General features: G+C 54.0%; 1 protein-coding gene across 3 annotated transcripts in view; it reads left to right on the forward strand.

Annotated features, from left to right (window-relative positions):
* Window positions 1-12932, forward strand: part of LOC122372769 (protein PALS1-like) — a 107807-nt gene that overhangs the window by 18891 nt on the left and 75984 nt on the right. The window contains exon 1 of one of the 3 annotated variants that reach the window (XM_043350346.1): window positions 5032-5261. The exons of the other annotated variants lie outside the window; for them this stretch is intronic. Coding sequence (XP_043206281.1) covers window positions 5195-5261 — 67 coding nt within the window. The 5' untranslated portion in view covers window positions 5032-5194. Of the gene's footprint in view, window positions 1-5031; window positions 5262-12932 lie in introns of those variants that run through there. 3 annotated transcript variants of the gene reach the window in all.

A 12932-nucleotide genomic window follows, 5' to 3' on the forward strand; every position in this document is an offset into this window, starting at 1 on the left:
TGCCGGGGAGTGTGTTAAAATCTTACCAGGAATGACGCCTTTTGAACTCCTCAGTAAACTAAGTGCAGTGTATGCAAATTGCAACATGCATGCATGCATGGTATTAGAAGTCTTGAATTTACATCTTATTGGTGTGGTATCTCGCTAAACGTTGTAAATGAAATGTTTTCACAGTCAGTTGAACGATAACTCGAGCGCAAATAATTTCCAGCGCTCCTGGCGGCCGCCCGGCCCACTGTGTACCGCCTTCTATCTACATACCAAATTTGAGATCGATACCTCTTTTTTTGGCCAAGTTATAGCGAAAAAAAACTGTTCAAAATTGATGACGTCAAATTTTCAAACTCAATTTTAGCAATTCTAGACCTCGTAGCGCAAAACAAAGACCACCATTAGACTCCCCATGACGAGCTGGATCGAATCAATATCAATTTTATGCAAAAATATCAACTTTGAAATTTGACCTTTTTTGACCTGACCTTGACCTGACCTGCACCAGAAAGTGACCTAAGCCGTACCTGATGGTCTTATAACCAACACCATTGAGTTGGAAATGAAAAACTGGCCATAAAACATGCATCGCATAACCTTAGTAAAGTTGGGTTCATGTGGTGACCCTTGGTGACCTTTGGTGACCTGACCTGTGACCTGACCTGTTATGACCAGTGACCTCTAATAGCAACATATGTATTAGACAACTGACGCCCTATCGCTGATTTTCGACAACAAAATGCGTTTTACTCGGTGTTATAGCGCTTTCCCTAGAAGCCCCGTGAACGGTGAAATATTTTATCTTTGACCTGACCTGTGACGTCATCGGTGACCCTGAGGTCAATGAAATTTGGTTTCCTTCGACAAATTTGACAGGGCTATCGAACGCCGTTTGAATTTTCCGGATCCGTCCAGTAGCTTCGGAGATAGGGGGGCCAAAAATGCCCCCCCCCCCCCCCCACCGCGCGGAAGGTGGCCGGGAGGCCCACCGCCTGCCGGGTTAATGCCTCGGTGATGAATAAGGCTTTCATGTCATTTTCTAACCTTTGCCCTGACTTGAGAGAGACTACTCAAATGCATTTAAGTGCTAGAGGTGCACTTACCGGTATACCCGCTAATCTCGTTGAAAGCGACAATTTTTATTCATTGAAGCCAATATAACGCATGCATACCTAATCAATGATAGTAACAAGTAGGATCAATTATTCGCTACGAACAAAATATAAATAATGCTAAATGATAGGCATTAACACTTACCATAAGCAATATTACTTTTTATAGAAGCCTTTAACCCGCGCACCGACGGGGGTCTGCGCCAACTTCGCACCGACGGGGGGGGCGGATGACCGCCCCCCCCCTGAGATCTCGAGAACGAAGCAAGATAGCGACAAGCGGTAAACGGCATCGGATACGCACGGTCAAGATCTACAATTTTTACTAAGGTCATTTTCAGGTCAGGTCAAAGATGACGTCACAGGGGTCGAAAAATTCAAAATGGCGGCGCTAGATATGGAGAGAGTTTTTCTCGAATAACTTTCGAATTAGTCAAGATAGGAGCAAACTAAGGGCATCATCGTGATCCTCTCGTCAATCCGCATCGAATGATATATATGTTGACCTCGAAAGGTCAAGGTCAAAGTTTGACCTCAGGTCACGTGACCTCGAGGTCATCATGTATATCATTCGATGCGTCTTGACGAGCTGAACACAATGAGACCATCCACGTGGCTGTATCTTGTTCCTGTACGGAGTTATTGGCCAAAAAAAACCTTTGGTGACCTTTGATGACGTCACATGACCTCACAGCTGCCCAACAGCAAAACAGACCTCAAGGTAGTGAAGGTTGATCGTATATGAAGTCATGTATGGTATATGGGGCCATTCCGACCCGTTTTAGTGGTAAAAAAGGGAGTTGATTTTTCCCCCATTGACTTATAATGGGGAGGTCGCGAAATTGACCTGACCTTAGGTCACCGATATCAAACTTCCGAGATATACAAATTGTAGCTACTAATGACCTTATAACATCCTGCGACTTTCAAAGGCCTCCGACATCTACTGTAGCTCTGGCATGCGGTGACAAAGTTGCAAAAAAGTGACTTGAGGTTGGGTCATTCAAAGTGACCTGGTGACCTGACCTTAAAAGGTAGGAGGTTCAAATTTGCATACCATGTGTAAAATTGATGAGGGAATAGTCGTGCCAAATTTCGCGGCGCTACGCGCCGCGGTTTTCCCGCTATTCGCGAAAAACCTCAGGGGGGGGGGGGGCGGATATCCGCCCCCCCCCGTCGGTGCGCGGGTTGAAGAACTATTTTTATGCGCCTATTTATATGCGCCCAAAAAAAACAATTCATCATCATCATCATCTTGATCAGAACTATCGCCGGTCGATGCATCTGCTTTTTCTAATTAGTAGCGGCTTGGCATGCCTAAACCCCAATTGGAAGGCGCAAGGCCCACAAAATGTGAAAAGAAGGTTGTGCTTCTGATGCATTTGCTTGTTCGATGGATCTGACCACAAAGGCAGGTAAACATACAAAGGCAGTTAGGCACTAAAAGTATGGCATTTAACATTTACAGTGTAGTGATATGTTAATTAATATATATTCAAAACTATGTTGCATTTTATTTAGGCGAATTTTCTCTGCTCGGTGTCAGTCACACTTACGCATTGCGCGTGTCATTTAGTATATCGCTAGAGTTGAGGGTGTGATCAAGTGACATGTCGAGCCGTAATATGACTCTGCGCACAGGTCACCGGGTGCTCCTGAGCTCTCAGGAAGTGGCGGCCGCTGCACTTGGCCATCTACAGGGTCTTTCATAATGAATGTTACTTTTTAAAGGAGCTATTTCTCAGGACATATATGTTCCTCATGTCATATGTACCATCACATGAAACAGAAACACATTAGCGTTTTTGCACACATAACTTTCATTTTAATGCTCCTCGGGGATTTTCCACTGTATCGCCTTTTCTTAAGGCACACGTTTCGACCCTCTGACGAAGGTGTCGCACCCCGCGCCTCACAACGTCTGGGTCCAGGCTTCCAGCAAACCTCTCCACTGTGGTTCGCAGTGGATGGTTGCAGGAGGGTTTTGTCTCAGATCTGCCAATGCGACCCCCCAAAACCAGTAGTACAGCGGGGAGAGTTCAGGGCTCCGTGGTGGCCTTAGTCGCTCGGTGAGGCGGCTGATAACGCGCTCTTCGAAATTTTCGATCAGCTTCTGGCGCACAGCTGCCGTGGTGTGCACTGTGGCACCATACTGCTGGAACCACAGGCCGTCTCTTCGGACCCTGTGCGGGCCTGACCTGAGGCCAGAAGCATTCCTTGAGCAGCCTAAAGGTAAACCACCCCATTCAGTGTTGACACAGGGGAAAGCCAATGGATGAAGACTTGTCCGTCGACCTATACCGTAATGCGTTTTGGTGTTGTCGACATACTCTGCTTTTGCGTGAAGGAAAATTTGCGTTGTGTATTTTTTATTTTTTGGGCTAAAACCCTATTCAATTTGCAACAATACACAAATAAAATTCGCGCGCAATTGATAAATTAAGAGCTCCTAATTAAATGTTCAAAAGTAACATTCATTATGAAAGACCCTGTAAGAGGGGGACGGAGGGAAGGGCGGCGGGGGAGGGGTAGAGGGGAGGGCGGAATGCGTGATCAGCACTCGGCCGTCACAGTTCTAATGTCACCAACACTTGACCACGTGCCGAGGGCCCTTGGGGCCGCCCGAGCGGCTCGACGCTCCGCCAGAGGAGCCCAGACGCTGCCGTCGCCATAGCAACGGCAGCATCGACCCGGGCGGCCCTCAAACGCGGCTGGAGACGGATGTCGGCAGGCGCGGACGGAGCTCGGATCCGACTGACCTCCGCGGCGCCGGGCCGGGTCAGGTCGGGTCGGGTCAGCGCAACAGATCGTGGCCAGCGCGGCGCGCGGCGGCTGCCGGAGTCGGCCGCCGTCGCCGCCAGCCCCGGCCGTATTGATTGCTGGCGCTGCGCTTCCGGCCGCTGGTCGTCGGCGTCGGCCGCGTCGGCCGCGTCGGCCGCGTCGGCTCGGTCAGTGCGAGCGGCCGACTCTCCGGCCCGACGGCCCCGCGGTCCGCAGCCAGGGGCGCAGCGATCGGCGCCGCGGCCCGGACTTCCTGTGGCAGTGTGTACCGCCGGGGTGGCGCGGCGGCTGTGTGCACGCCGGTAGCGGACCGACCGACCGGCGCCCCGGCGTCCTGTCCCTCCCCCGCGCGGCGCGGCGGCTGTTTGCGGCGGCTCGATCACCGCTGTCCCGTCCCCGGCGGCTGGAGCCGGCGCCACCGCGCACCTGTGCCCCCTCCGGAGGGCGGCCGCTGCCGGTGGCGGCGCGGCGGGGGCCGGGGCCGGGGCGGCGTGCCCGGCGGCCGGCGCTGTGCGCGGCCCCACCAGTCGGCGCGCGGTGCTCACCGGTCGACGCTGCTCGCACGCCGCGGCCGGTCGGCGGGCCCGACTGGTGCCCAGAGCGGTGCTTTCCTGTGCAATCGGCCGTCAGCGGTCCGGTCGATGCGCCAGAGGTGTCTGCGGCCGGCCGTGACCGTCTCTGCCGTCCGCCGAGTCCGCCGACGGCCTCCACGGGCGCCCAGACGTGACGCGCGCGCCGCCGCGAGTCGCCGACAGTCGTCCTGAGCCGCTGTGAGTTAGTGTGAGCAGCTCTGAGACGCCGTGAGTTTGGGTGAGCAGCTGTGATCTTCTGCACCGGAGTGCCAGGCGGAGAGGAAGTGGATCTTAGCCCTCAGGACGCCAGTTGCGTTTGGCGCCTGCTGAGAGTGGTGAGGCCAGTCTGTCCCTCGGATGCTACAGCGACCTGTCGGCGACACGTGGGACCTACAGTGACGCCTCTGGATACTACAGCGCCTGTCGGTGACACGTGCGACCTGTAGTGACTCACTACAGCTACCTATCGGTGACACGGGACACCGGCAGTGACCTGCAGTTGCTAATCAGTGACACGAAACACGCGGGCCGCGCGCTCGGTCGCTGCAGCGAGCCCCGCTCTCTCGATGGATGGCTGCTGGGCGGCTCAGCCGCTGTCGCCCTGGTGCTGGTGATGCGAATGGTGTCGCCGCTGGTGCCGGCGATGATCGGCCGTCGGTGACAGAGTGGTGCCCTCGCTGGTGACCGAGTGGTGCCCTCGAGCTGGTGGTGACATGCTCCTCCGCTGAGCGCCTCACCATGGTGGATCTGGGCGGATACGTCATCATACTCGTGGAGACCAAAGATAAGAAGATCAAACTGTATGGTAAGTCTATTGGCAGGCAGTGGCTGGCTCGTGCAAGCCTAAGTTATAGGTATGACCCGTGTATGTATTTCGACTTCCTGACATTGCTGAACGGATGTTACGCACCCCGGTCCTGACTGAGCTACACGTATAGCTGCTGCCGCCAAATCCACAGATATACTGAGAGGGGAGGAGAAAAGATTAAGCAACAGATCGAATAGCGGAACATTTTCTCTGACCAAGGCAAAACTGAGCGCCGCCCTGGCCATAGTCCGTAATGTCTGTGTTCTCTGTTGTCTGGCTAACAATACCTTTACTACATGTTTCACGCCACAATTTTCCTGTCCATTTACAGGATTTTTATGAAGAGGTATACAATGAGTGAGTTATTCAGCGCGCGGTTCCAATTACCGATATCAGTATGACGCTCACTGTGTGCGGACAGTTCAGTCCATGTTTGCTGAATTAATTGCACCTGGCGCGTGACCCGGCACCCCTGTCGTCTGCGTCCGTTCGATCTGGCTGTGACTGGCCGGCGGGTGCTCGGGTGTGCCCGGCCGACTGTTGCGGCTGCCGCCCGGGCCGTGCTGACTGCAGGCGCGGTGCGGCGCGGTTCGGCACGGCCCGTTGTCAGTCAGCGCACGTTCCGCCCGGCGACCGACGCGGCCGACGGGCGTGACGCCCGCCCAGCCCGACACGCCACTCGGCAACGTAACACGCGTGCCGCTGAGTTTTCCACGTTCAAATTGATTCACCCGTCTTGATTATCATATGAGGATGGACGGTAACGAACCGTGAACAATATTGTCAATCAGAGAAAAGTTGCGTTATATAAAATACATTTTGGCATTCATGAGCGGAACCTGATGAGTAACGAGCGTTGCACTCATAAAGGAATATGCACGTGTTTCGATTGGCAGCATTTTATTTTTAATTCTGTCTGTCTTTTTTGCAGTTAAAATGATGCTCATCAAGGTCGCACCAATTATGCATGGTGTCTGGTGGTTATAAGTTGCAGGCGCAGTTTTACATGTAAGTTTTTTTTCCCCAATTTCTCGTTTTCTCTGGAATTGTTAGTCAAAGAGAAGAGAAGAAGTAAGGAGAATCACTGAGGTAGAATCGATAAACATGGAGATGCGCCATGCTTGTCGTGACCCATGGTATAGGTAAGATACCTATATGAATTATGATGATACGAGCTCATGGCTGCAATCGATGACAAATGCCCTTTTAACTCGATACCTATGTGTTGTGAAGGTAGTATATTTTTTAATTATTGTTTTACTCGGTGTTTGGTTGAGTAAGCTCGCCATGTCCTCAGTCATGGAATCTACGTGCAATCCAGTATCTAACAAGCATAAAATTGGTTCTTCTTTGGAAGTTTCACCGCATTGCTTCATATCACGTATTTCAGGCAGGGGCGCTATACCTAATGGTGCGGCTCTCAGGTCGTGGACATAACGGCAAAGACGAGCTGCACAATATGTCGTCAATTATTTGTCGCGAGCCTGTTGTTGGCCGATCAAAGGGGGAGGTATCCACTTATTGGTTATATGGTAATATTACAGGTTTGAGCCCTTGCGCGTTACCAGCAGCCAGGTACGTGCCATGCCAGGCAGGTAGCCATGATTTTTTGTCAAACTTCTGTGAGCCGGGCCTTTGTGTCACAGCTCCGTCATTTCTCGCGCTCCAAATGCTCTTGATTGGCGATTACGGTGCAGGAAAAGCGGTGTACTGAGTGACTGACAGACGCCAGAAGGGGAAATTGGACCGTCGGACGCATCGCGTCAGATCTGTTCGGCTGTTTAACATGTCACTGTCTGCACACAACTAGTTGGAGCATCCACGCGACATCAGATGTCCGCAGCGGACACGGGCGACAGCGCTATCCGTCTAACGATGGTTTACCAGTTTGCAGGCATCGATGTGTTGCTTGTTGTTGTGTATTAACCCTAGAACGCCTAGGGGGGGGGGGTTGTATCCAGGGGCGGATCCAAGGGGGGGTCACATGGGTCATGGCCCCCCCCCTTGAGGCCCGGGGGCCCAAAGACCTTCCAGGGGCACCACCGGCCTATCAGGGGTATCACAGTCCTGACAGGGGCACCACAGGACCGCCAGGGGCACCACAGGCCTAACAGGGACACCACGGGCCTGGTGCCCCTGGGCCCTGACAGGACTGTAACGCCCCTGACAAGCCTGAAGTGTCCCCGGCAGGCACGTGGTGCCCCTGACAGGCCTGAGGCGCCCCTGCAAGGCCGGTGGTGCCCCTGGCAGGCCTGTGGTGTCCATGGCAGGCCTGTGGTGCCCTTGCTAGGCCTCTGGTGCCCCTGACAGGCTTGTAATGCCCCTGGAAGGACTGTGGTGCCCCTGGGCCCTGACAAGCCTGAGGTGCCCCTGACAGGCCAGAGGTGCCCTTGCTAGGCCTGTGGTGCCCCTGGCAGGCCTCTGGTGCCCCTGACAGGCTTGCGGTGCCCTTGGAAGGACTGTGGTGTCCCTGGGCCCTGACAAGCCTGAGGTGCCCCTGACAGGCCCGTGGTGCCCTTGTTAGGCCTGTGGTGCCCCTGGCAGGCCTCTGGTGCCCTTGCTAGGCCGCTGGTGCCCCTGGCAGGCCTCTGGTGCCCTTGCTAGGCCGCTGGTGCCCCTGGCAGACCTCTGGTGCCCCTGCGCCCGGAGAGGACTGGTGCCCCTGAAAAGTCTGAAGTGCCCCTCGGCAGGCCCGTCGTGCCCCTGACAGGCCCAAGGTGCCCCTGCGAGGCCGGTGGTGCCCCTGGCAGGCCTCTGGTGCCCCTGGCAGGTCTGTGGTGCCCCTGGCAGGTCTGTGGCGCCCCTGGCAGACCTGTGTTGACTGGTGTCCCTGCTAGGTCGCTGGTGCCCCTCACAGACCTGTGGTGCCCCTGGGCCTTGACAAGCCTGAGATGCCTGGCTATGACAGGCTCGTGGTGCCCCTGATAGACCAGTGGTGCCCTTGCTAGGCCTGTAGTGCCCCTGGCAGGCCTCTGGTGCCCCTGCTACCCCTGCGCCCTGAGAGGACTATGGTGCCCCTGAAAAGCCTGAAGTGCCTCTAGACAGGCCCGTGGTGCCCCTGGGCCCTGACAGGCCCAAGTTACCCCTGCGAGGTCGGTGGTGCTCCTGGCAGGCCTCTGGTGCCCCTGGCAGGTCTGTGGTGCCCCTGGCAGGCCTGTGTTGACTGGTGCCCCTGCTAGGCCGCTGGTGCCCCTCACAGGCCTGCGGTGCCCCTGGAAGGACTGTGGTGCCCCTGCCCCTAGGGGTGCTCATGGGCCCAACAGGCCCGTTGTGCCCCTGACAGGCCTGTCGTGTATACTTGCTAGACCTGTGGTGCCCCTGCTTCCTGGCAGGCCTGTGGTGCCCCTGGCGGGTCTGTGGCGCCCCTACAAGGCCGTAGGTGCCCCTGACAGGTTTGTGGTGTCCCTGGAAGGACTTTGGTGCCCCTGACAAGCCTGAAGTGTCAAGGACAGACCCTTTAGACGCCAGGGTCAAGTTCGTCGGACTGACAACGATTTGCTTACCTGATAACGTTCCTGGTAAGTACTCATTACTCAGCGTCCACAACATATATACACATAGCACATTCATATATACTTGCTTACAATTGGTAAATGTGGTTGTGGCTAAGAGGTAAAATACTGACTAAAAATAAAAAATAAAAATAAAAAACTGAAAATCGGGGCACCACCAAAATGAAGTGGACGAAATCCGTTGAGTTTTTAATTTTGGGTATAGGTAGGGGCACCACTTCGATTCATGACCCTCCCCTTGGAGTTTTCCTGGATCCGCCCCTGGTTGTATCACCCCCCCCCCTGAGGTTTTTTCGAAGTGCACGCTAAACGGCTTGTCGTAGCGGGCTGAAATTTTCAATACCCTCTGGGGCAACCTTTGCGCATCTTTTGCCGAAAAAAATTGATCGGGTCATGTCAGGTCACGGAGTTATGACGTCATAAGAGGTACAGCCTCCGGCCGACAGTTACCAAACGTGTGCGCCGAATCCCTAGGTTTTCTGCCGGTGATACCCACATTGTTTGATGGATCATGATGAAACTTCCCATGCATGTTGCGGCAAGCATTGGCTATCGTGTGGTGCAAGAAAATTGACCGGGTCAGGTCAGGTCACGGAGCTATGACGTCACAAGAGGAACAGCGTCCGGTACTATTTTTGAAAAGCGCCCGAACCACTATTTTGCTAATTCTTGTCACCTCAATGGGAATATGCAGCAATATTAGCTTCTATAGGGAGCAAATGGACCTCCCAAATCCAAAAATACAATCAGATTTCAAAAATTTAAATTTTGATTTTTCGAATTTCTGCCGCCGACTGTGACCTTGCCGACTTCCGGCGCTCCCAACGCGCCATTTTTATAGCTAGGGAAACGAAATACATACCAAACGATAGAGAATTGATCAAGGAACACGATAGTGAAGGTTTCAAGTCGATATCTCCCACCGTTTTGCCGCAATCGCCGCGGAAAGTTGAAAAAGTTTGATTTTTTCGGAAAATTTGACCTTTGACCGGTCATAAGTAGGTCAAATGTTGACCTAGGACCAAAAAATATACCACCAATCGCGAGATCTCGTTGAGAGCAATCCGTTGGTTTTTTCCGCTAAGCTCTACGACCTTCCGTTTCGAAACGCCAGGGGGGGGGTCGTAACAACCCCCCCCCCCTGGTCGTTCGTGTTATGAGAAATGGCCTGGTCGTGCGAGGGTTAATTCTAATCAATCATGTAGATAACTACCATAGCAATGGAAGCAATACCCACATAGCAAGATAGAAATGTTCGGTCTTGATGAATTTATATGACAGCTTTCCAGCAGCTAAACTGCTTGTGGTTGAATTGGTAGCGCAAAAAACGTTCATGTTCCATTGTTTCTCCCTCTATACGCTATAGTTCTGGGTTCCTTTGGCACTAATTGTCACCGGACGCCTGCTCAGTACCTACCCATACCGCACACACCCACACACGGCCTGCTGGGCCCGATGCGTGGGTGTGTCGTGCGCCCCACCCCGGCCCCACCCTCCAGTTGTCGGTGCCCGGAGTCTGTCCGACGTCGGTACCGTCGCTTGGGGCCATGTCCAGTGCCGCAGACACATTACACATGCATGGGGCCATCAAGACCGCCGGCCGATCGGTCGACCAGCCGATCGTCTTTGCACGCGCCAATCGGTCGGTCGGTCGCCTGGCCGGTACGTGCTTTGCACGCGTGGATCAGTCGGGCGACTGGCTGCTGATAGGTACCTTATACCTGTAACTAAACATGGAGGGAGCATAGGGTAGTGTGTTTGGCGTCCAGAACAGTGTCACGTGATCGATGCATGATATAATATTTCCGTGACCTAGGATGACCTGGTTTTGACATAGAAAATCAAAGTATAAGTTTGCCCTCAGTGTATCTAAAGCATCTATTCAAGGGTGTTTAAAAAAAGAGCCTGATCTGACTTGTTAGCTGGCGGCAAGAGACCAAATTGTGAACAACTCAAATGTTGATAAATTTTACTTCGACCTGACGTGTGACGTCAACGGTGACCTCGAGCTCAATGAAATTAGGTTTGTTCGACAATTTTTCGGAGCTATCAGACGCCGCTTGAATTTTGACAATCAGCCCAGTAGTTTCGGAGTACCAAGGAGAGGGAGGGGCTATGAAGAGCACCCCCCTCCCCCCCCCCCCCCCCCCCCAGTAGGGCGCTTTACAATACATACATATCCCAGTGGGGCGTGGATTAACTCAAAGATGCAAGTCAAATATAACTCAAACATGCTGTCAAGTCTCAAATGTTAATTTCTACACATCAGAAAAAGCTTATCACTGAGGTGTAAATAACTTTTGTGTGTGATCATCCGGACAAAGAGTCACATGTTACAAAGGACTAGTGAGGTCAACTCTGCACCCCGGACGCTAGACCCTGCACGCCCGCCTTGTGCCAGCACAGCGGTGTCGAGACTGAATATCAGGGACACCGGTAATATACCTACCGGTCTTATTGCGTTAATGCTGATCTGTGTGTCGCGTATCAGCAACGCAATTTTGTCTGGTCAGTAATGGTTCAATCAGTGTCAATGTCTTCCGTTCCGTATCACACAATTAATAGATATTGATTATAACTGTGGCGTGAATGAGGTGTGGTAATGGGAAGGTGAGTGAGGGAGGGAGTGGCGAGTGAGTGAGTGAGTGAGTGAGTGAGTGAGTGAGTGAGTGAGTGAGTGAGTGAGTGACTGACTGACTGACTGACTGACTGACTGAAGTGAGGACTGGTGACTGAGTGACGAGTGGAGTGAGTGAGTGACTCCACATGACCGGCCGACGGACCGCCGGCGTTTTGAGGCATTGGTGGCCCGGCTTCCCGGGACATGTCGAATAACCCGATCGGTCACGGGCAGCGGCTGGCCAAAGTTAGGGCCGCTCGCAGTTGACGGGCCATCATTCATGCTGGTCAGTGGGACAGTCTACATAGGGCCGGCCGGTCCACACGGCATACATAACGATCACCGAGACGGACCGTTAACTTGGGAACTGGCCGGGAAGCTGGCTGGGGGACGGATGGTCCTCCCTGTCCGTCTTGGCGAGGCTGCGGTCGGGAGAATCGTAAAGAGCTCTGAAGCACCCAGTCTCAGTTGAAGTCCCAGCTTTATATTTATCCTTGAGAATAGCAGACGCATTCCTCGGATCATAGCGAATTGAGTCATCCATTGTTGTTTCCAACAAAACATGGGCCATCTATAATGTTCAATGCTCTACTGCACACTGCACAGTGCATACTGCACAATCATGAATCAGCTGGTCAATGGTCAATGTTGTGCCGCGGGGGGCGTTGTGTCGGTGATCCCGGCGGGATGAGACGGGGAGGGTCCATGGAGGGCGGCCTGGCGCGCCGCCAGCTCCGCGCTCCTTCCGCTCTCCCCGTCCGGCATACAGATGGATGACCGGGTCACCGCGCGCTGGCTGACACACACACCACGGCCGCGCTCCCCCCCCCCCCCGTCCCCCCCCCCCCCCGTCCCCCGCCCCCAGCGGATACACCCAGCTCGAGCGAGGCTGGCCGCGCTGTCATTGAATGTGTTCCGTTCCAGTCAGCCGCGCCCGCCTCTGTGTTCCGTTCCAGTCAGCCGCGCCCGCCTCTGTGTTCCGTTCCAGTCAGCCGCGCCCGCCTCTGTGTTCCGTTCCAGTCAGCCGCGCCCGCCTCTGTGTTCCGTTCCAGTCAGCCGCGCCCGCCTCTGTGTTCCGTTCCAGTCAGCCGCGCCCGCCTCTGTGTTCCGTTCCAGTCAGCCGCGCCCGCCTCTGTGTCACACGGATCAGCCGAAACGCAATAAACGGGACGCACGCAGCACTCGCTCCATCATTTGAAATGAGTTGACTTGAGAAAGGGGCAAGACAGATTGGTATTGAGCAAATCATTTGACTTGATTTGCCTTCGTTGAGGACTGGGAACTATTGTCGCACTACCTGATACCTGGGAACGTTAGCTGTTTGGCGCTGAGCCTGCGATGACAGTGATGTGTCCCGTGCTGGGACATGGTCAATGAATGGCGTTGCACAGATCCTATCCGTATTTATGCGATGCGTCGTGTATTCATGTGTATGAACTGGTCGTCAGCTGCCCCGATTGGTGAAGACCAAGTGTGTCCGGCGGCTGCTGGTGGTTATAGCTATTAGCTGCAGCTCTCCTATAGCCCTCTTCCACC

The sequence above is a fragment of the Amphibalanus amphitrite genome, unplaced genomic scaffold, assembly GCF_019059575.1.
Source record: "Amphibalanus amphitrite isolate SeventyFive unplaced genomic scaffold, NRLGWU_Aamphi_draft 000037F_arrow, whole genome shotgun sequence".
Taxonomy (NCBI): Eukaryota; Metazoa; Arthropoda; class Thecostraca; order Balanomorpha; family Balanidae; genus Amphibalanus; species Amphibalanus amphitrite.